The sequence below is a fragment of the Rhinolophus hipposideros genome (assembly GCF_964194185.1).
Source record: "Rhinolophus hipposideros genome assembly, chromosome: X".
NCBI lineage: Eukaryota > Metazoa > Chordata > Mammalia > Chiroptera > Rhinolophidae > Rhinolophus > Rhinolophus hipposideros.
Genome location: NC_138046.1, coordinates 50,543,019 through 50,565,490, shown reverse-complemented (window position 1 = coordinate 50,565,490; position 22,472 = coordinate 50,543,019). Strand labels below are relative to the sequence as shown.

Below are 22,472 nucleotides of genomic sequence, written 5' to 3'. Positions count from 1 at the left end.
AGATGTTCGAAAACCGAGGTACTACTGTAAATGTTTCTCCACAAAACATACAGAAATAGCCAAAAGGTATATAAAAAGGTGCTTACCATTACTAATGATCAAAGAATGCAAATCAAAACCACAATGGGAATAAAAAAGGAAGTCTTAGTAAGGATCTGGGAAACCTGGAACTCTTGTACACTTTTGGTAGGGATGTAAAATGGTGTGACTGCTTTGAAAAACAGTATGGAGGGGGGTTGGGGAACTGGGTGAAAAAGGGGAAAGCCTTAAGAAGTACCAATTAGTACGTACAAAATAGTCACAGGGATGTAAAGTACAACATAAAGAATATAGTCAACAATGTTGCAACAACTATGTATAGTGCTTGATGGGTACTAGACTAATTGTGGGGATCACTGCATAAATTATATAATTGTCTAACCACTATGATGTACACCTGAAATTAGTATAAAATAATACTGAATGTCAACTGTAACTGAAAAAAAATAAATAATTTTCAAAAAGTATGGAGGTTCCACAAAAGATTAAAAATAGAAATGCCATATGATAAAGCAATCCCACTTATAAGCATTTATCCAAAATAATTGAAATCAAGGTCTCCAAGAGATATCTGCACTCACATATTCATTGCAGTATTGTTCACGACAGCCAAGATATTGAAACAACCAAACATCCATTGACGGATGAATAAAGAAAAGTGGTATATCCATACCATGGGATATTATTCAGCCTTAAAAAAGAAGGAAATCCTGCTATATGTGACCTTTGAGGACATTATGCTAGGTGAAATAAGCCAGTCACAAAAGGATAGATACTACATGACACAACTTATATAAGGTACAAAAATAATCAAACACATAGAAGCAGAGAATATAATGATGGTTGCCAGGGGCTGGCGGAAGGGGAAAATGGGGAGTTACTACTCACTAGTTATAAAGTTTCAGTTACGCACGATGACTGAACTCCAGAGATTTGCCCTATAATATTACACCTATAGTTAACAATACTGTATTGTACACTTAAAAGTTTAAGAGGTAAATCTCATGGTAAGTTCCTACCACAACTTAATGAAAAAGAAAAAAAATGCAGAACAAGATGTTCATAGCAGGCTTTGAGTTCACACATATTCCTGGGACTCTAGAAGGTAACGGATAGGTACAGTGCTGTGTATATGCCCAGGAAAGTTAGGGCCCGAGAAGTCATTAATCTCTCTCCTCTGGCTGACTGTGAGGGTCTGCGCAAGCAGGAAGTGAAGTCTAAGGCAGAGCTGAAAACTGCCAGAGTATTGAGTGACCAAACATACACACACACACACACACACACACACACACACACACACACACACGGCCCCTTGGCAAAGGCTGGGAGACTTTTTGGTTGAAGGCACTTAAGGAAAACTCCAGTCATTAACAGACCACTATGCTAACTGAACTGAGACTTCAGTGGCTACACATGACAAAGAATTAAAAATTTATAGACTCAGTCCAGTAAAGTCACTAAACAAATAAATAGCAACAACAACAAACTCTGGGTGGGTGGGGGTTGATTGATTTTCAGAGTTGTCACATTGTATTATTTTAAATGGCTAATTTTCAACAAAAAAATTAGAAAACTGTATATTTGTGACCCCTTCCCAAATTCATATGTTAAAACCCTACCCCTCGGGCTGGCCTGGTGGCTCAGGTGGCTGGAGCACTGTACTCCTAACGCAGAGGTCGCCGGTTGGATTCTCACATGGGCCAGTGAGCTGCGCCCTCTACAGCTAAGATTGTGAACAACAGCTCTCCCTGGAGCTGGGCAACCAGGGGCAGCTGTGAGCTGCCACAGGCTGCTGGGTGCTGCTGCGGGCTACCGTGTGCCGGGCTATCGTGTGCTGCCATGAGTGGCTGGTGGCCAGTGTGAATGGCCGGCAGCATTCATGAGTAACCGGCAGCTGGCGAGAGCTGCTGTGAGCATCCAACTGACAACCGGTGACCGACTGCCTCAGCTGTGGGGAGCGTAGGGCTCATAATACCAGCATGAGCCAGGGAGCTGTGCCCGACACAACCAGACTGAGAAACAACGGCTTGAACCAGAGTGCCAGGAGAGGCGGAAGAAGGGGAAAATAAATAAATAAATAAATTGGTGGGGAGAAAGATGGTGCTTTAAAAACAATAACAACAACAACAACAAAACAAAACCCTACCCTTCAATGTGACGGTAATGGGAGGTAGGGACCTGAGAGGTCATTAGGATGAGATGAGGTCATGAGGGTGGAGCTCCACCTCAGGAATGGGATTAGCACGCTCCGAACAGTCATCAGGGAGCTTGCTTTCCCTCTCTGCTCTCCGCTATGTGAGAATCCAACAAGAAGTCAGCAGTCTGCAACCCAGGAGAGGACTCTCACCAGAACCTGATCGTGCTGGAACCCTGATCTCAGACTTCTAGCCTCTGCCTCCAGAACTGTGAGAAATAAATCTGTTGTTTATAAATCACCCAGTCTACAATACTTCGTTACAGCAGTCTGAGCTAAGATGAAGATACTGCAAAAAAAACAAGAACGAAACACACAAAAAAATCCCACAATATAAATAAAAAAGTATGGCCCATATACAAAATTTGATAGAAACTATCCTGAGGAAGCATATTTGACTTCTCAGACAAAACTTTACAAGAGTTATTGTAAGTTCTTCAGACAATAAAAGGAAATCATGCATAAAAAACTAAAGGATGTGCCAGAATGCCTTACCAAATAAGGAATAAAAAGATAAAAAAATTATAACAAAGAACCAAACAAATTCTGGAATTGAAAAATACACTACTGAAATGAAAAATGCACTAGAGAAGCTCAATAGAAGATCTGAGCTGATAGAAGCAAGAATCAGCAAACTTGGAGATATGTTGACTACCTTATCTGAGGAAGATTACTCAATCTAAGAAGAAGAAAGAAAAAAGAATGAAGAAAAAAACAACAGAGGCAGTGAGAGGACATAGTTGATGTGCTAAAAGAAAGAATGCCAACCAAAAAAACTCAATGACAGGCAAAAAGCTGTAAAACTAAAAGAGAAATTAAAACAAGCCAAGATAAACACAATCTGAGAGAATTCATTACGAGAAGACCTGCCCTATGAGAAAAACAATAGGGAGTCTTCAGGCAGAAATAAATGGATACTATACAGTAGCTCACATACACACCAAGAAAGAGCACTGGTAAAATTGACTACATAGGTAAATATAAAAGACAGTATATATGTTTTTGTCTTTGTAACTCTTTTTCTTGTCCTATCTGACTTAAGAGACAAAAGATAATTGCATAACGCCATAATTATGAAACTGTTGATGGGCTTAAAATATACAAAGATGTGATTTGTATGACAATAAGCATACAGAGGAGGAAGGTGAGAACAGAACGAAAAAGGAACAAAGTTTTTGAATATTTGAAATTAAGTCGGTATTAATGCAAACTAATGTGTTTAAGCTAAGATGTTAATTATAATCCCCAGGGCAACTACTAAGAGAATAACTAAAAAAAAAAAAAAATAGTGAAAGAAACGACAAGTTAATTAATGTGGAATACTGGAAACACCTATTTAACATGAAGGAATAAATGAATAGAGGAATAAAAAAGATACAAGACATATAAAATGAATAGCAAATGGCAGATATAAATCCTACACTCTGCTTAATTGGAAGAATGGATCAAAAAAAAAAAAAGAAAACCTGATCTAATTAGTTGCTGTCCACAGTTTAGTTTTAAAAAAGGTTGAAAGTAAAAGGATGGAAAAAGATATTCAACGCAAAAAAGAATAAAGTAGAGCAAGGTATAAGAAAGTTGAATCTTCTCTTTTTTCCTTCGTAAGTCTAGCTAAAGGACGTGAATTTTGTTGATCTTTCCAAACAACCAAACTTTGGTTTGATTTTCTCTATTTTTTAATTCTCTATTTCATTTATTTTTGACTCTAACCTTTATTAATCTCCTTCTTTCAGCTTGATGTGGGTTTAGTTTGCTATTCTTTTTGTAGTTTCTTTTTTTAATTTTAATTTTTTTAAGAGCAGTTAAAGGTTTACAGCAAAACTGAAGGGAAGGTATAGAGACTTCCCAAACACTCCCCTATCCCTACACATGCAGTCTCCCCCATTATCAGTATCTCCTGTCAAGAGTGGTACATCTGTTACAAATAATGAACTTACATTGACACATCATAATTACCCAGCCTATAATTTACATTACAGTTCTCTCTTTGTACATTCTCATTGTACATTCTATGGGTTTGGACAAATTTTTAGTTTCTTAAAGTAGAAGTTTGGGTTATCAATTTGAGATCTTTCTTCTTTAATAATATGGGCATTTACACCTTTAAATTTACTAACAATTGTCACCCCAATAAACTTTAATTTTTAAAAAATCCCCTTAAATACTGCTTTTATGGCATTTCATAAGTTATAATACGCCAAGTTTTATTTTTATTCATCTCAAAGTATTTTCTAATGTTCCTTGTGACTTTTTTTGATCCATTGGTTATTCAGTAGAGTGCTGTTTAATTTCCACATATCTGCAAATTTCCTAAATGTCCTATTATTGACTTCCAATTTCATTCCACTGTGAATGGAAGTGGCGAGAGTGGACAACCCTGTCTTATTCCTGACATTGGGGGAAATTTTTCAGTCTTTCACCATTAATTATGATGTGAATTGTTAACACACACACACACACACACACACACACACACACATATATGGTCAATTGATTTCTGACAAAAATGCAAAGAGAAGTAAATGGAGAAAGAATACTCTTCAACAATTATTGCTGGAATTGGACATTCAAAGGCAAAAAAGTGAACCTTTAACTTAAACCTCACACCTTATATAAACATAAAGTCAAAATGGATCATAGATCTAAGTGTAAAATATAAAACTACACAACTGTTAGAAGAAAACAAAGAAAATTATTTTTCATAATCTGGTGTTAGACAAAGTTCTTAGACATGAAAAAACACAACCCATGATCCATGAAAGAAAAAATAGACAAACTGGACTATATCAAAATTGAAAACATTTGCACTACGGCAAAAAACTTGTACACTGAAAACTATAAAATGTCATTGAGAAAAATTAGACACAAATAAATGCAAAGACATTCCGTGTTCATGGATTGAAGACTTGATATCTATCGTTAAGATGTCAGTACTACCCAGAGTGATTTACAGAGTCAATACAATTCCTTTTAAAATCTCAATGATATTTTTTGCAGAAATAGAAAAATCCATGCTAAAATTCATATGATATCTCAAGGGACTCCAAATGGTGAAAACAATCTTGAAAAAGAAGAACCAAGTGGAGGTCTTACACTTCCTGATTTGAAAACTTACTACAAATCCATAGCAATTAAAACAGTGCAGTACTGGTATAAAGACAGACATATATATCAACGGAATAGAATGGAGAATCTAGAAATAGACTCTCGCATTAATGGTCAAATAATTTTCAGAAAGGGTGCTAAGACCATTCAATGGGAAGGACAGTCTTTTTAACAAGTAGTACTAGAAAAAACTAAGTATTAACATGCAAAAAATTAAGTTGGATCCTTACCTTATACCATATACAAAAATTAATTCAAAATGGACAAAAGACCTAAATGGAAGAGCTAAAACTCTCAGAAGATAACATAGGTGAAAAGCTTTATGACATTAGATTTGGCAATAATTTATTGTATACGACAGCAAAAGGCCAGGTAACAAAAGAAAAAATTGACAAATTGGCTTCATAAAAAAAATAAAAGCTTTTGTGAATCAAAGGACATTATCAACAGAGTGAGAAGGCAACCCGTCGAATGGGAGAAAATATTTGCAAATCATATATTTGATGAGGGATCAATATCCAGAATATATAAAGAACTCCTACAACTCAACAATAAATAAACAAACAACCCTTTGAAAAAATGGACAAAAGACTTAAATAGACATATCTCCAAAGAAGATATATAAATGGCCAAAAAGTACATGAAAAGATGCTCAGCATCACTAATCATTAGGGAAATGCAAATCAAAACCACAGTGAGATACCACTTCACACCCATATGACCATATATATATATAACTAATAAAAGAAAATAAACGTTGGCAAGGGTATGGAGAAATTGGAATCAATATATGGTGATGGAATGAGAATTGACTCTGGGTGGTGAACACATAATGTGATATATACATGATGCATTACAGAAGTGTACACCTAAAACCTATGTAACTTTACTAACAATTGTCACCCCAATAAAGTTTAATTAATAAAAAGAAAAAGAAATTGCAATCCTTGTGCATTGCTGGTGGGAATGTAAAATGGTATTAGTTTCTATGGAAACCAGCATGGTGGTTTCTCAAAAGATTAAACAGTATTACCACATGACCTGGCAATTCCACTTCTGGGTATACACGCTAAAGAACTGAAAGGCAGGACTTGAACAGATACCTGTACATACAGGTTTATAGCAGTGTTATTCACAATAGTCAAAAGGTAGAAGCAACACAAGTGTCCACTGAAAGATGAAAGTGTAAACAGACTGTGGTAGATACATACAAGAGAATATTATTCAGCCTTAAAAAGGAAATTCTGACACATGCTACAACACGGATGATCCTGAAGACATGATGCCAAACAAAATAAGCCAGACAGAAAAAGACAAATACTGTATGATTCCAGTTATACGAGGTACCTAGAAGGGGCATATTCAGAGAGACAGAAAATAGAATGGTGGTTGCCAGGGCCTGGGGAGAGGGAAAAGTAGAGAGTTAAGTGTTTAATGGGGACAGAGTTTCCGTTTGGGAAGATGAAAAAGTTCTGGAGATGGATGTTGGTGATAGTTGCAGAACAACGTGAATATACTTAATGCCACAGAACTAAACGCTTAAAAAAATGTTTAAAATGGTCAATTTTATGTTAGGTATATTTTACCACAATAAAAAAGACTGCTCTGCAAAAGACAGTGTTAAGAGAATGAGAAGACAAGCTGCAGACTGGGATTAAATATTCACAAATCAGATATGCAACAAAGAATTGCGTTTGGAATATATAAAGAATTCTCAAAAGTCACCAGGAAGAAAATAAACAACCCAATTAAAAAACAGCAAAGATTTAAACAGACACTACAGCAAACAGGATATAAGGATGGCAAATAAGCATATGAAAAGATGTTCAACATCATTAGCCACTAAGGAAATGCAAATTAAAACTATAATGAGATACCACGTCACAGCTAATAGGATAACTAAAATAAATGCCAACAATACCAAATGCTGACAAAGATGTAGAGCGACTGGAACTCTCATACATTGCTGGTGGGAATGCAAAATGATTCAGCCACTCTGGAAAATGGTTTGGCAGTTTCTTATAAAGTGAAACAAACACTTACCATCTGACCCAGTAATCCCACTGCTAGATATTTACCTTAGAGAAATAAAAATTTGATGTTCACACAAAAACCTGTACAAGAATGTTCATATCAGTATTATTCATAATCACCATAACCTGGAAACAGCCCAAATGCACTTCAATGGGTGAATGGATAAACAAACTTTGGAACATCCACACAATGGAACACTACCAAGGAAAATGAATGAATTACTGATACACATGACTTGGATGAATCTCAAAGGCATTATGTTGAATGAAAGAAGCCAATCTTAAAAGATTACATGTTGTGTGATTACATTTGTATGACATTCTCTACAAAACAAAACTACACTGATGGGAAACAGATCAGTGATTGCTGGAGATTACGGATGGAGGTGGGGGTGACTATCAATGGACGGTATGAAGAAGTTTTAGGGTGATGGAGCTGTTCTCTATCCCGATTGTGGTGGTGATTAAATGAATCTCCATGATTTACAATCACAGAATTGTACACCCCCCCAAAAATCAGGCAATTTTGTTGTAAGTTCATTTAAAAAATAAAAGAAAATATTAGCTATATATCATCATCATCATCATAAATAGTTACACTTTACTGATTAATAGAAATATCCAGAATTAGTTGTGAAATATGATCTAAAAACTATTAAGGTTGTTTTATGTCTGGTATAATAACTTAAAAATACAGAGAAAAAAATCAGTAACACTAAATGTAAAAACTTTACAACTTCTACTAACTTCTCTCTTTAATAGTCTATATCAGAATAATATGCTCCCTCTGGATCATTTCCTATAAACATTGTCATATACTGGATATGGAATTAAATAAGCACTCAAGTTAGAAGTCTGGGGCCCTAGGTCACATTCCTAAATCTAACACTGTAAGAAAACTCTCGACTTGCCTTTTGTGCCTAATTTTATCTTCCTCTTCATTGAGGTCATGTACTTGTCTGCACTTGTCTTTTTGTGGTATGCTGTGAAGGTTTAAAGCAAGGAGTTTCAAAGATAGGAAACAGAACAGATTCACACACCACCCGCCCCCACCGCCACCCCAAATACCAAGCACTGCTCTAAGTGACTCACAGGGATGACCTCACTTACTCTTCCTAAGGACCCTGCCATACAGCCAGTACTATTAGCATTCTCATTTTAGAAAGAGACTGAAGCATCGGGGGTAACTTGCCCCAAATCGGACAGCTAGTAAGTGGGGAACCAGGATTTTCTAGGCAGTCTGCCTCCACAACCTGTGTTCTTAATCAGTATGCTGTAATGTCTCTGCATAAAAGGCTAGTCCTCTCATCTCAGCATAGGTGATTCCCAAGTCTGTAGATCACATTCTGACCTCTTCCCCCAAGCGTCACTGCTGCATTTCTAACTGCCTCTTCAATATCTGCATTTCATGATCCTGCCATTCTCACAAATTCAACTTGTTTAAACTCAAACTCATCACCTTTCATCAAAATTTCCCCATAAAAGTGTCCTTCATTTTGCCAAGTGTTAAGTCACACAGCCTTGAAACACCTGGACTGCCTCTGACACACTCTTCTCACTGACCCTCCTCCTTCAGTCTCAGTCAACAAGTTTTCCCAACTCTTCCTTTGCACTGTCTCATAACCATACCTACCTCCCTTTCCAAATCCACCGCCATCATCCTAGCCCAGACCTTCATGCCTAAATGACTGTAATACCTCCTACGTCGTTCTCCCTGCTTCCAGTTCTTCCGCTCTCATCCCGTTTCTTGGTCACCATCTTAATTATGTTCAAATATCACTTTCATCATGTTACTCCTGGCTCAAAAACCTTTAACCATAGCCAAAGTAACTAACCAAATAACTAACTGTATAGGTCTATACTACCCACCAAAGAAAGGTCAAAATTTTTAGCTACCTCGTCTATCACAACACCCCCAAACGCACCATATTGCTCACACCATCTGCTGCAACTGAAATGCCTTTCCCTCTCCTCCCTAAAGAAAAGGCAGTATTAAAAAAGCATTTAAATCTTACCTCCTCTGAGAGGCCTCCTTCAGCCATGGCAATGCACAGTGGCCTGTCCCTCCTCTGAACTCCTACAGCACTTAATAACTGTACGTAGCATTGTTACTAAATACCATGTTTCTTTCTCCAATCAGACTGTAATTGGCGCAAAGTCAGGAATCATTTCTTAAACTTCTGTGCACTTTCCAAAGTGTCTAGCAAAACTTATCTGTTAAACTCATTCTTTCTGGTTAAGACACAGACCATTTATCTATGTATTTTGTGCTAATTTATACTTCAGCCTAAAGACCTTTTGTAATCTAGCCTCACCTACCTTTCCAGTGTCATCTCCCGTCATCCCCTGCCATGTCTTATACCACCGTCACCATAATGAACTTTTCATTGTTCCCTAGACACACCAGGTCCTTTCAAATCCTGTTCCTATTCACCCATTATCTGTAACGCCCTCTCCCCCTTATTTACCTGACAAATGTCCGTTGATCCGTCAAGACTCAGTACAAATGTCAACTCCTGACTCTCCAACTAGACTTAGGTGCTCTATGTTCAGTGCTCTCTCAGCATTTTATTTGCATCTCTATAATAATCATTTCCATGATGAACTGCAACTAACTCTCAACATATCTGCCTCTCTCACAGGACTATACATTCCTCAAGAGTAGTGATAGTTCGTCTTTCCTCTACTCTCTTTACTAACTCTTCATATTTAGTGCCCTGATGTTAAATCTCTCAGTGAAAGAACATATCAAAGTCAGTGGTGACCACATACCTTGGTAATAAAGAGCCTTAAGGAAGGAGTGACGATCAGCTCCCTGAAATAAGGAGTTTTCTATTTCCATTTCTCGCCGGGTCAGCTGTTTGCTCTTTGCAAATCTCTGTGGCAGGCAAAGAATGCGCTGACGCTCCGAGATCCTTTCTTCAATATCTTGAAGACGATTCTGTATTGCTTCAGGGGTTGCCCTCAGTTTTGTCCTCTGAAACCAGAGAAATGAGATGGCATATATCATAGGGGACATACCCTGAAAGTGATGGTATGATGCTTCAAGTAAGAAAGAAGATGATCAGGGCCCAGAAATGAGCATTTATACACGCAAGCGACAACTTCTCTTTTACCGTGGTCTCTATCCTAGAAACCAAAGATTCAGACGCAAAGCTCAGTTTTGTGAGAACTAAAAATTAAAAGGTTCTCTGCCAAATGAAGAGATCTCGCCCTTGACTGTCCAGAGAAAAAAAATTGCCCCACTCACCTTTTCACCTGAAGCATGGCTCTTCCAGATCAAGATTTCTGTTTCATTGAGCCCTAGTTCCCTGAGAGAAGCAGTTTCCTGGTCCTTCTCATGCAGTATCTGGAACTGGGACAAAGTCATAGTTCCGGCTGCTTCTTTCCCAAAGGGCTTGTACATAGTACCAGGAGCAAAGCTCTCTTTCTTAGACACACATCTGCAAAACACATGAGAAGAGAGTCAGAACATCTTCAAGTTACCACAACTCACAGAAATGGGGCTCACAATTAAAAGAGGCACAACGAAACTCCTCGGCAATTTTTCTCTCACATCCTATTTCTAGGCTGAAGCACCACTGGAACAATATGGAACTCCGCCAACAGTCCCACCACCATCCAGGACTAAGAAACGACGGAATCAAGTCTTTATTTCTCGAGTACCTACTGTGCATCAGACAGTGTGCTAGGTACTGAAGCTTTACCAGTAAAAAAGATGCAAATGGTTTCTGCTTTTGGAGAAAAACAGTGGAAGGAGAGGCAAGTAAACAGGGGTCTGTCACCTGGAGATAAGGGTCTATGATACTCTACCTTTTGGCAAAATCAATACCTACTCCTCAATGGAGACAGCGGTATCAAGTTGATGCTGAAGGAGGCTTTTTAGCTGCCTCTCCCCTTCCGTTTCCAACTCTTCCAAGACATGCTCATCACTCTTCACACAGCTGTTCACCCTGCAGTAGATATGGAAGGAGAACTGACTCTGGGTGGTAAATACATATAGATGATGTATTACAGAATTGCACACCTGAAATCTATATATTTTGTTGACCATTGTCACCCCAACAAATTTTAATTAAAAAGAGAATATACACAGAAGTAGAAGAGACAGTGAAATCTCCAAATATATTCTTTACCTATATTATCTATCATTAGTTCCCCATTTGTTCAACGACCATTCTTGAACAATTGGTTGCCCTTTATCATTCAGCAAACATTTATTAAATACCTACTTAAACACAATACACTGTGTAAGGTACTAACTGAGTCACATATTCAAGACATATTCCCGAGTGATGTCATAGGAATGGTGGCAGCCCAGAGCACTTTTTGAGTTTTCCTCCGGATCTTATCACAAACGGGACATATAACCCATCAAAGGACTCTCTGCTCATCACGCAGAACAGCTAAGTGACTCGTGCAAGGATTACTTGCAGGTGGGCAAATTGGGCGAGCAGGGGAAGAGGGAAGGGAGCAGAGTGGAGACACTGCCCGCACCTTCGGCTGTGGAGACTGGCCCACATCTGCGGCGGTGGAAACGTGGCTGGCATCAGCAGCTGCAGAGATGCAGGGGATCCCAGGATGGAACAGAGAACACAAAAGCCAGGAGGTGGGCTCTTTCCCTATGTCCCACAGCTGATCTCTACCGAGGGGGCAGCATACCCAGCATTTGAGGCAATAACCTCAGCTGGGTCCTCCAGTTGGGCCATAGGCCGGACAAAGGATACAAACTCCGTACTTGGGCCCCTCCCCGCCCCTTCAAATCTTACCCCCACCCCTTCCAGACGTCATGAACTGAAGAGTAGTATCAGATTACAGAGGAGCCTTAGTGCTCAGGCTCTGGGAAGACTGGCGTGCAGCTCTGACTCAGGGAAGAGGATGGGAAGAGTGCAATTTTTGCTGGGCTAGGAGAGTAGAGACTCCTCCAGGCCCAGCCACCACCTTTTCTGGCCTGCAGGAGGACTGTGACACAGCTGGGCTGGGAGAGAGAAGACCCCTCCATCCCCAGCCCCTACCCTTTCTGGAATGCCTAGGACAGGCAATTACATCTGCGGAGGCACTCCCGGGGATCAGCAGTAAGCGGCAGAAGCAGCTCCCAGCTTTCAGGAGCTCAGAAATCTCCCGCCTGCCACACACACACACACACGCACACACACACACACACACACACACACAGAAGAAGTGCCCTAAGACTCAGGAGAACTGGACACAGGGCTGGTGGTGTTACTCTCAGTGTGCATATGTGCAGGCAAGGGCAGAAACTGCACTGACTTTGTGAAAACGACCATCCAGACCCCTTACCCCCACGCATCTAAATCTGCAGTCCCAACGTCACTCTGGGCACCAAGTGACCGGCTCTGCCCGCACACTACGCATGGGACTCTTTGGTACAGCAGAGGAGAACCTGGAGATTACTTGGTGGGCTTCAGCCAAGACTGGCACTGCTTTTTTTGTTTTGCTTTGTTTTGTTTTGCTTTGTCTTTATATCTTTGATATTGTTGCCTGTGTTGAATGGGGGTTGTCGATTGTTTTTACATGTGAATGTATTTGATTTTTTCTTTGTTGTTGTTGTTGTTGTGCTTGGTGACCTGCTTTGTACTGAAATTGCCCTACCAGGGCCCACCTTAAGAGGCACAAGATTCAACATATCCAGAGGCCAACTCCAGACAAAACCAGAGTATTACTGGGTTTGACCTAAAAGTTCACCCAGGGGGAATTCTCTACAGGCACAAGAGCACATAGAGGCCAAACCACATTTAAGTGGTCAACCGTCACTCAGCAAAACACCCTGCAGAGGGCAGAGCCAACTAGTCACCCTAGTAGTTAACCCCACCTACTCAACAAGCAAAAAGCAATTAAAGATCTTCTTTAACAGGACAATATACAAAACACAAGAGTCACCTTTGCAGCACACGCAGAGGAGAAGAACGAAGTAGTGCAAGTCAAATATAAAGAACACATACTACATAACATAACTCAGCAAGAACTAAGAACTCTAGATGATCTACCTAATACATCAAAGCAAACACAGAGAGTCAGCCAGAATGGGGAAACAAACAAACATGTCCCAAATAAAAGAACAGAAGAAACCTCCAGAAGTGGAACCAATCTATCAGAGACAGAGTTCAGAACACTGGTGTTAAGAATGTTTAAGGAGCTTAGAGAAGACATAAAGAAGGATAGAGAAATCATAACGAACAACCAGTTAGAACTAAAGAACACAATTACCGAAATTAAGAACTCACTTGAAGGAATTAACAGCAGGTTACATGAAGCAGAGGATCGAATCAGTGACATAGAAGACAAGTTAGCAGAGATCACCCAAACACAACAACAGAAAGAAAAAAGAATAAAAAAAACAATGAAGATGGTTTAAGAGACCTCTGGGATAACATCAAGTGCAACAACATGCACATCATAGGAATACCAGAACGTGAAGAGACGAAGCAAGGGATTGAGAATATATTTGAAGTAATAATGTCCGAAAACTTCCCTAATCTGATGAAGGAAACCAACATACAAGCCCAGGAAATGCAGAGAGTTCCAACCAGGATAAACCGAAACAGGTCCACACCAAGACACATTATAGTTAAAATGGCAAACCTTAAAGCCAAAGAGAGAATCCTAAAAGCAGCAAGAGAAAGACAGAGGGTTACATACAAGGGAACTCCCATAAGACTATCAAATGACTTTTCTACAGAAACATTGAAAGCCAGGAGGGAGTGGTAGGAGATACTCAAAGTGATGGAAAACAAAGGCCTACAACCTAGATTGCTTTACCCAGAAAGGCTATCATTTAAAGTTGATGGAGAGATGAAGAGCTTCCCAGAAAAGAATAAGCTAAAGGAATTTATTACCACCAAGCCAGCATTGCAAGAAATACTAAAAGGACTTCTGTAAATAAAAGAAAGATGAAAACAATCTAACTGCAAATTTAAAAATGGCAATAACTATGTACATACAAATAATCACTTTAAATGTAAACGGATTAAATGCTCCAACCGAGAGACATAGGGTGGCTGAGTGGATAAGAAAGCAAGACCCTTCTATATGTTGTATACAAAAGACTCACCTCAGATCAAAACACACACAGGCTGAAAGTGAAGGGTTGGAGTAAGATATTTCATGCAAATGGAAATGAGAAAAAATCTGGAGTTGCAATACTTATATCTGACAAAATAGACTTTAAAATGAAGAACATATTAAAAGACAAAGATGGGCACTATATAATAATAAAGGGATCGATCCAACAAGAGGACATAACCCTAGTAAACATCTATGCACACAACACAGGAGCACCTAAATATATAAAACAGATATTGACTGACATAAAGACAGAGATCAACAGTAACACTATCATAGTAGGGGACTTCAAAACACCTCTGACAACAAGGGACAAGTCTTCCACACAGAATAATACATTGAACCACTTGGATTTAATCGATATTTTCAGAGCATTTCACCCCAATACTGCAAAATACACGTTCTTCTCAAGCGCACATGGAACATTTTCCAAGATAGATCATATGTTAAGCCACAGAACAAGTCGTGATGAATTTAAGAAAATTGAAATAATACCAATTGTCTTCTCTGACCACAGTGCTATGAAATGAGAAATGAACTACAGGGAAAAAACTGGAAGAAACACCAATTCATGGAGGCTGAATAACATGTTACTAAATAATGAATGGGTCAAGCAGGAGATCAAGGAAGAAATCAAAAGATATCTCGAGACAAACGGAAATGAAAACACGACAACCCAAAATCTATGGGATGCCACGAAAGCAGTCCTAAGAGGGAAATTCATAGCATTGCAGGCCTACCTAAAGAAACAAGAAAAATCACGAATCAACAGTTTATCTTCACACTTAAGGGATCTGGAAAAAGAACAGCAAAATAAGCCCAAAGGGAGCACAAGGAAGGAGATAATAAAGATCAGAGCAGAAATAAATGAAATTGAAACCAGGAAAACAATACAAAAGATCAATGAATCCAAGAGTTGGTTCTTAGAGAAGATAAACAAAATTGACAAACCTTTAGCCAGACTCATTAAAAAAAAAGAGAGAGGACCCAAATTAATAAAATCAGAAATAAAAGAGGAGAAGTGACAACAGATACCACAGAAATACAAAAAAATTTAAGAAATTACTATGAGCAACTATATGCTAACAAATTTGACAATCTGGAAGAAATGAACAATTTTCTAGAGGCGTACAACCTTCCAAGGCTAATCAAGAAGAAACAGAAAACCTGAATGGACTGATTACCACCAGGGAAACTGAATCAGTAATCAACGATCTCCCAACAAACAAAAGCCCTGGATCAGATGGCTTTATAGGTGAATTTTACAAAATGTTCAAAAACGAATTATCACCTATTCTCCTCAAGCTCTTCCAAAAAATCCAGAAGGAGGGAAGACTCCCAAACACTTTTCACGAAGCCACTATCACCCTGATCTCAAAATCAGAAAAAGAAACCACAAAAAAAGAAAACTACAGGCCGATATCGCTAATGAACATAGATGCAAAAATCCTCAACAAAATATTAGCGAACAGAGTTCAGCAATACATTAAAAAGATTATACACCACGATCAAGTGGGATTCATCCCTGGTATGCCAGGGTAGTTCAACATCTACAAATCAATTAATGTGATACACCACATTAACAAAATGAAAAATAAAAATCACATGATCATATCAATATATGCAGAAAAAGCATTTGATAAAATCCAGCAGCCATTTATGATAAAAACCCTGAAGAAAGTGGGAATAGAGGGATCATATCGCAATATATAAAGGCCACAGCTAACATGATAAACCCACAGCTAACATCATACTCAATGGGGAAAAGCTAAAACCGTTCCCCCTAAGATCAGGAACAAGGCAAGATTGCCCACTTTCTCCACTTCTATTCAACATAGTGCTGGAAGTTCTAGCCACAGCAATCAGACAAAAAGAAATAAAAGGCATCTAAATTGGTAAGGAGAAAGTAAAATTGTCATTATATGCAGATGATATGATACTCTACAGAGAGAACCCTAAAGACTCCACCAAGAAACTATTAAAGTTGATAGAAGAATTTAGTAAAGTAGGAGGATACAAAATTAATATTCAGAAATCTGTTGCATTTGTATATACCAATAATAAAACATCAGAAAAAGAAGTTAAAAAAGCAATCCCATTTACAATTGCTCCAAAGACTATAAAATACCTGGGAATAAATTTAACCAAAGAAGTAAAAGATCTGTACTCAGAAAATTATAAGACACTGAAGAAAGAAATGAAAGAAGATGCAAACAAATAGATGGAAACACATACCATGTTCATGGAAAGGAAGAATATAGTTAAAATGTCCATACTGACTAAGGCAATATACATGTTCAGCGCAATTCCTATCAAACTACCAATGACGTTTTTCACAGAAATAGAACATATAATCCTAAAAATTATGGGACCATAAAAGACCCCGGATAGCCTCAGCAATCTTGAGAAATGAGAAAAAAGTGGGAGGTATAACCATACCCGAAACCAAATTATACTACAAGGCTACAGTAATCAAAACAGCATAGTACTGGCATAAAAACAGACACATAGATCAATGGAACAGAATAGAGAGTCCAGAAATAAATCCATGCCTATATGGCCATTTAACCTACGACAATGGAGGCAAGAATGTACGGTGGGGTAAAGACCGTCTATTCAATAAATGGTGCTGGGAAACTTGGACACACGCATGCAAAAAAATGAGGCTGGACCACCTCCTTATACCATATACAAAAACAAATTCAAAATGGCTTAAAGACTTAAATGTAAGATCTGAAACCATAAAATACCTAGAAGAAAATATAAGAAGAAACTTCAGACATTACCCGGAGTAAGATTTTTACTGATATATCCCCTCGTGCGAGGGAAGTAAGAGGAGACAATATAAACATGTGGGATTACATCAAACTAAAAAGTTTTTTCACAGCAAAGGAAACCATCAATAAAACAAAATGGGATCCTACTGAATGAGAAAAGATATTTGCCAATGATATATTTGATAAGGGGTTAACATCACAAATTTATAAAAAACTCACCCAACTCAACTCCAAAAAATCAAAAAAACCAATTAAAAAATGGGTAAAGGACATGAAGAGACATTTTTCTAAAAAGGACATACAGACGGCGAACAGACATAGGAAGAAATGTTCAATCTCACTAACCATCAGAGAAATGCATATAAAAACCTCAATGAGATACCACCTCACCCCAGTCAAAATGGCTATCATCAATAAATCAACAAACAACAAGTGCTGGCGCGGATGTGGAGAAAAGGGAATGCTTGTGCACTGTTGGTGAGATTGCGGATTGGTGCAGCCACTATGGAAAACAGTATATAGGTATTTCAAAACTCTGAAAATGGAACTACCTTATGACCCAGCCATTCCATTCCTAGGTATCTATCCGGAGAAATCCAATACTCTAATTCAAAAAACTTTATGCACCCCTATGTTTATTGCTGCATTATATGCAATAGCCAAGACATGGAAACAACCGAAATGCCCATTGGTAGATGACTGGATTAAGAAACTGTGGTACATTTATACAATGGAGTATTACTCAGCCATAAAGAAGAAAGAAATCTTACCATCTGCAACAACATGGATGGACCTAGAGAACATTATGTTAAGTGAAATAAGTCAGACAGAGAAAGACAAATACCATATGATCTCACTTATATGCGGACTCTAAAGAAAAGAATAAGTGAATGAACAAATCAGAAACAGTTTTGGAGACAAAGAGGAAAAACTTAGGGTTGCTAGATGGGCGGGGCGGTGGGGATAAGGGGGAAGGTGAGGGGATTAGAAAACAGTCGGTAACCACAAGATGGCTACGGGGTTTTGAAAATTAATTTGGGGAACGTAATCAATAATGTTGCAAAGATTTTGTAGGGTTTCTGATGGACACGTGTCCCATTTGGGAGATCATGTCAGGGATGATGTAGATGCTTGATCACTGCACTGTACACCTGAAGCTGAACAATAATGAATGCCAAGTATAATTTTATATATATGTATATATGTATGTATACACTTACAAGAAGGGGAGTATAGCATTAGGAATAGACAGTGGAAATGTAATGGCTCTGTGCGATGTCAGAGGGATAGTGGATGGGGGGGGAGGCGTTCACACAGTGTGAGGGATATGAATGATAAACGTCTAAGTATTACTTTGTCTTGTGCACCTGAAACTAATAAAAAAATATATATATAGCATAAAAAAGACATTGTCCCTATCCTCAAACAGCTTGAAATTTACTTAGGGAGAGGGAATATATATGTGTATATGTGTTATTTGTGTGTGCATCGCAGGAAGGTGGGTGGGAGAGAGAGGGCAGGGGAGGGTAAGAGTGGGGAGGAGAGGAGAGAACAATACAGAGAAGCATACGAGGTCTGACAATTAAGTTTGCGAACTTTGTTGCAATGACGTTGCTAACTTTTTTGATATCAGAGGGATTATTCACTACAAATTTGTACCAAATGGACAGTTTACCAAGTTTGCTATTTAAAAAGGCTGCATGAAAAAGTTAGACGATCTGAACTTTTCAGCAATAATTCATGGCTCTTGCATCACAACAATGCACCAGCTCACAGGACTGTCTGTGAGGAAGTTTTTAGCCAGTACATAGATAACCAACTATATTGGAACACCCTCCCTACTCACCTGATCTGGCTCCCAATGACTTCTTTCTTTACCCGAACGTAAAGGAAATATTGAAAAGAAGACATTTTTATGACATTCAGGACATCAAGGGTAATACGACGACAGCTCTGATGGCCATTCCAGAGAGTTCCAAAATTGCTTTGAAGGATGGACTAGGCGCTGGCGTCCGTGCGTAGCTTCCCAAGGGGAGTACTTTGAAGGTGACCATAGTGATATTCAGCAATGAGGTACGTAGCACCTTTTCTAGGATGAGTTCGCGAACTTAACTGTCTGACCTCTTATGCCAAATCAGCAGGAGTTTACAGAAGAGCGAATTGGGAGCTAGGCGGTAAATGAAGACTTCGGAAAGGTAATTCTTAAACTGGCATTTGAAAGACTGGGTGTGATGAAGGAAAGAACAGGGAGAGCAAGTATAAGGAGATGTTTTGGGGGACAATGAGAAGTTCAATTTAGCTGGCATTCATGTATGAGAGGACTGGGAGATAACCTTGGAGGGATAATTAAGACTCAGACTGTGAATGGCCTTAAATATACCAACTAAGGAGCCTGAACCTTAATATATAGGTATTAGAATGTAATTTATTAGGTAGCTAAGTGACACGGTACAAGTCATGGTTTAGGAAAAAGAATGTGGGTATAACATGCCTTGTGGATTAATAGGAAGGAAACCAGAAGAACTAGGTGGAAAACTATTTAAATGTATCAAGCATAAGGAGGTAAGGTAGGGGTAAGGGAGAAGTCAAAGATAACCCTGAATTCAAGCTATGAAACTGAGAGAACGAGGGTACCAATGAGGGAAAGAGGAAGCTCCAAATGAAATAAATGGTTTGGGAAAGGGAAAGTCAGTATTGTTTTAGTCATGTTGAGTTAACTACTTATTACAACTGAAAACACCACCATGTAGTACCAGGAATACTTCAAAGACTTATTGAGTCTGAGGTGACAGTATAAGTGATATTGACTAAAAGAAAAGTGAGAGATGTGAGAATTGTTGCATAGATGAGAGTTTCAGGCTGAACATGTAAATCTCAAGTCATCTGTATTGTCAGGGTCTGAAGCTGTGAAACAGGAGATCTCCAAAGGAGAGAGCACAGAAACAAATATGAAAAGGGTCACAACATTTTATAGCCTAGGTGGAAATCTAGGTAATGCTAGTAACATGAGCTAACTAACTCTAAATAATTGAAAACTCTTACTAGAGTTTAAAGAAATAGCAAGGCCATTTAAGTAGGCAACAGATTATAAAAGACAAAAACAACAAAAAATGTAAGCTAACTCCACGAGGAAAATAAATATTAAAATGATTTTTCTTATAAAATAGGCCTTTACTATTGGGGCCTAGGAAAAGTGCCCCCGGTAAATACAAGCAAGCTTCTCATGCCCTAGAAAGACTAAGAAGTATTTCAGGAAAACTTTAAGTATCTTTAGGCCTAGGGTTTTAAAACATCCCTTTTATGTATCTTAGTTTTATTATTTAGAATTCTGAAAGTTCTTCCTAAGTTTAAAGTGGCTTTGAAATACATAAACCATACCTAAATAAATCAGTACACATGAATCTCAAAAAGAAATGTTGAGTGAAAAAAAGCAAGTCCCAGAAAAATTCATATGTGTCCATTTATATAAAGTTGAACAATGGATAAAACGAGCAATATTTTGTTTATGGATAAATTCCTAAGTGGTAAAATGATTTTTTTTTAAAAGAAGCAAAGGAATGTTTACCACAAAATTCTGGATAGTGGTCCCCTCAGGGGGAAGGGGGGAGGAGAAGCAATCAAGAAGCACTGGGGACTTCTAAGGTACTGGTAATGTTCCAATTCTAAAGCTTGTAGTAGGTCTATTATCATTCTTTAAAGTATATATAGATATAGATATAGATATAGATATAGATATAGATATAGATATAGATATATATACATAATTTTTCATGTGTGAAACATATCATAAGAAACATTTTTTAAGAGTCATTTTGAGGCAGGGAAAATCAGAAAACAGTTTTTAAAAGATGCAGAAACTGACAGTGCAAGACAGCAGTGTCAGTAAGAATTTTAATAGAGCCCACCCACCGCCCTATTCCAGAGAAATTATTCTACTTGCAGGGAAAATACAAAACTACTTTAATAAGGATCCTTTAAAAACGCTTTGTGTGCTATCAATAATTGGGAAGCTTGCCTTCAACAATGACCCAAGTTAAAACTGCCATTTCCTGCAGAACCAGTAGGGGGAACTGCTTGCAGCAGTGCTATTCTTTTCCTGTAATACACCGAATAGGTATTGTACGTACTTGACTTCTAAATTTGTAGAAACAAAGCATACTTGCTTACCTTAAGATCTGAACGCGCTACATGCTTTTGGGGCCTGAGCAAGTCTCCTTTAATACACAAAAACTGCAAATAAAGGCGCCCACCCACAGCCCTTTTCTGAGAACAGGGTGGAGATGAGGGGAACGAGGAGGAGCTGGCCTGGGTTTCTCCGGCGCAGGGCATCTGTCCGCCAAGAGCCTTTCACCTGGGTGGGTCTGTCTGAAACATAAAGAAGCCACAGCATCTGTCCAGCTCCCGGGACCGGCGCCGTGGCCTAGATGGCTGGGCTGGAAGGGCATTCCTACGGGAACCCGCAGCGGCGGCAGCCCTTCCTAAACTTCCCCTTGCAGGCCTGTCTAGCCTGTCTCCCCTCCTCCCTCCTCCTTTGTCTTCCCGCTCCCACGAAACCGCATCCCGACAACATGACATAACCCAAACACAAAGTAATACAAGCCATTTTAAAAGTTAAATGGTAGAACAGAGCTTCCTTCGCCGCCTGTTCTCAGACAAACCCTTACCTCTTCATGTTTCCACAGGCCCCTATTTCTAACTTGGGTAAATAGGCCGTGGACTTCAACTCCCAGAACTCTGCGCGGTAGATTCGAAGGGGATTGTGGTGGAGCGCGCGGCTCTGGGAATTGTAGTAGCGCAGAACTAAAAATACTGAAAGAGAAAGTACGTATTCAGTAGCCGGTATGTTGTAAATTTTTCAAGTATTTCTCTCGAGTTTCTTGTAGAGGTTAAAGGCAGCACCCAAAATATCCAGCTCATAAACCTAGTTGTCACCTTTGACTTCTTGACTCTCTCATCCAGTATCACCAAATTCTGGCGCCTCCAATTTCCTTCAGTTGTGTCCCCATCAGCTCTGCTTCTGTTTTCAGACTTACTAACCTCCTGTCATTTCAAGTGGAGCCTTTGGTCCATCCTCTGCGGTGTAGCCAGAGTGATCAGACACAAGTTTGATGACCTCACTTATAACAATGGTTCTCCTCTATCTGTAACAGAGGCTTACTTACAAGACATTTATGTCGTAAGAATCAGAAATCCATACGTATTCAGGCCCATGAACGTTTTACGGATAATTACGGTGAATCA

At 38.8% G+C, this 22,472-nt stretch overlaps 1 protein-coding gene across 5 annotated transcripts in view; it reads right to left on the bottom strand.

Annotated features, from left to right (window-relative positions):
* Positions 1–21,939, bottom strand: part of RBM41 (RNA binding motif protein 41) — a gene marked incomplete at its 5' end in the record, with an annotated part of 68,548 nt that extends 46,609 nt beyond the window's left edge. For 2 of the 5 annotated variants that reach the window (XM_081044026.1, XM_081044028.1), the window contains 5 exons: positions 8,283–8,354; positions 10,144–10,348; positions 10,622–10,814; positions 11,208–11,324; positions 21,896–21,939. In XM_081044026.1, the coding sequence (XP_080900152.1) occupies positions 8,283–8,354; positions 10,144–10,348; positions 10,622–10,814; positions 11,208–11,324; positions 21,896–21,903 (595 nt within the window). Of the gene's footprint in view, positions 1–8,282; positions 8,355–10,143; positions 10,349–10,621; positions 10,815–11,207; positions 11,325–21,481; positions 21,622–21,895 lie in introns of those variants that run through there. The other 3 variants (XM_081044027.1, XM_081044029.1, XM_081044030.1) reach the window with 2 other exon arrangements.
* Positions 21,940–22,472: the final 533 nt, after the last annotated feature.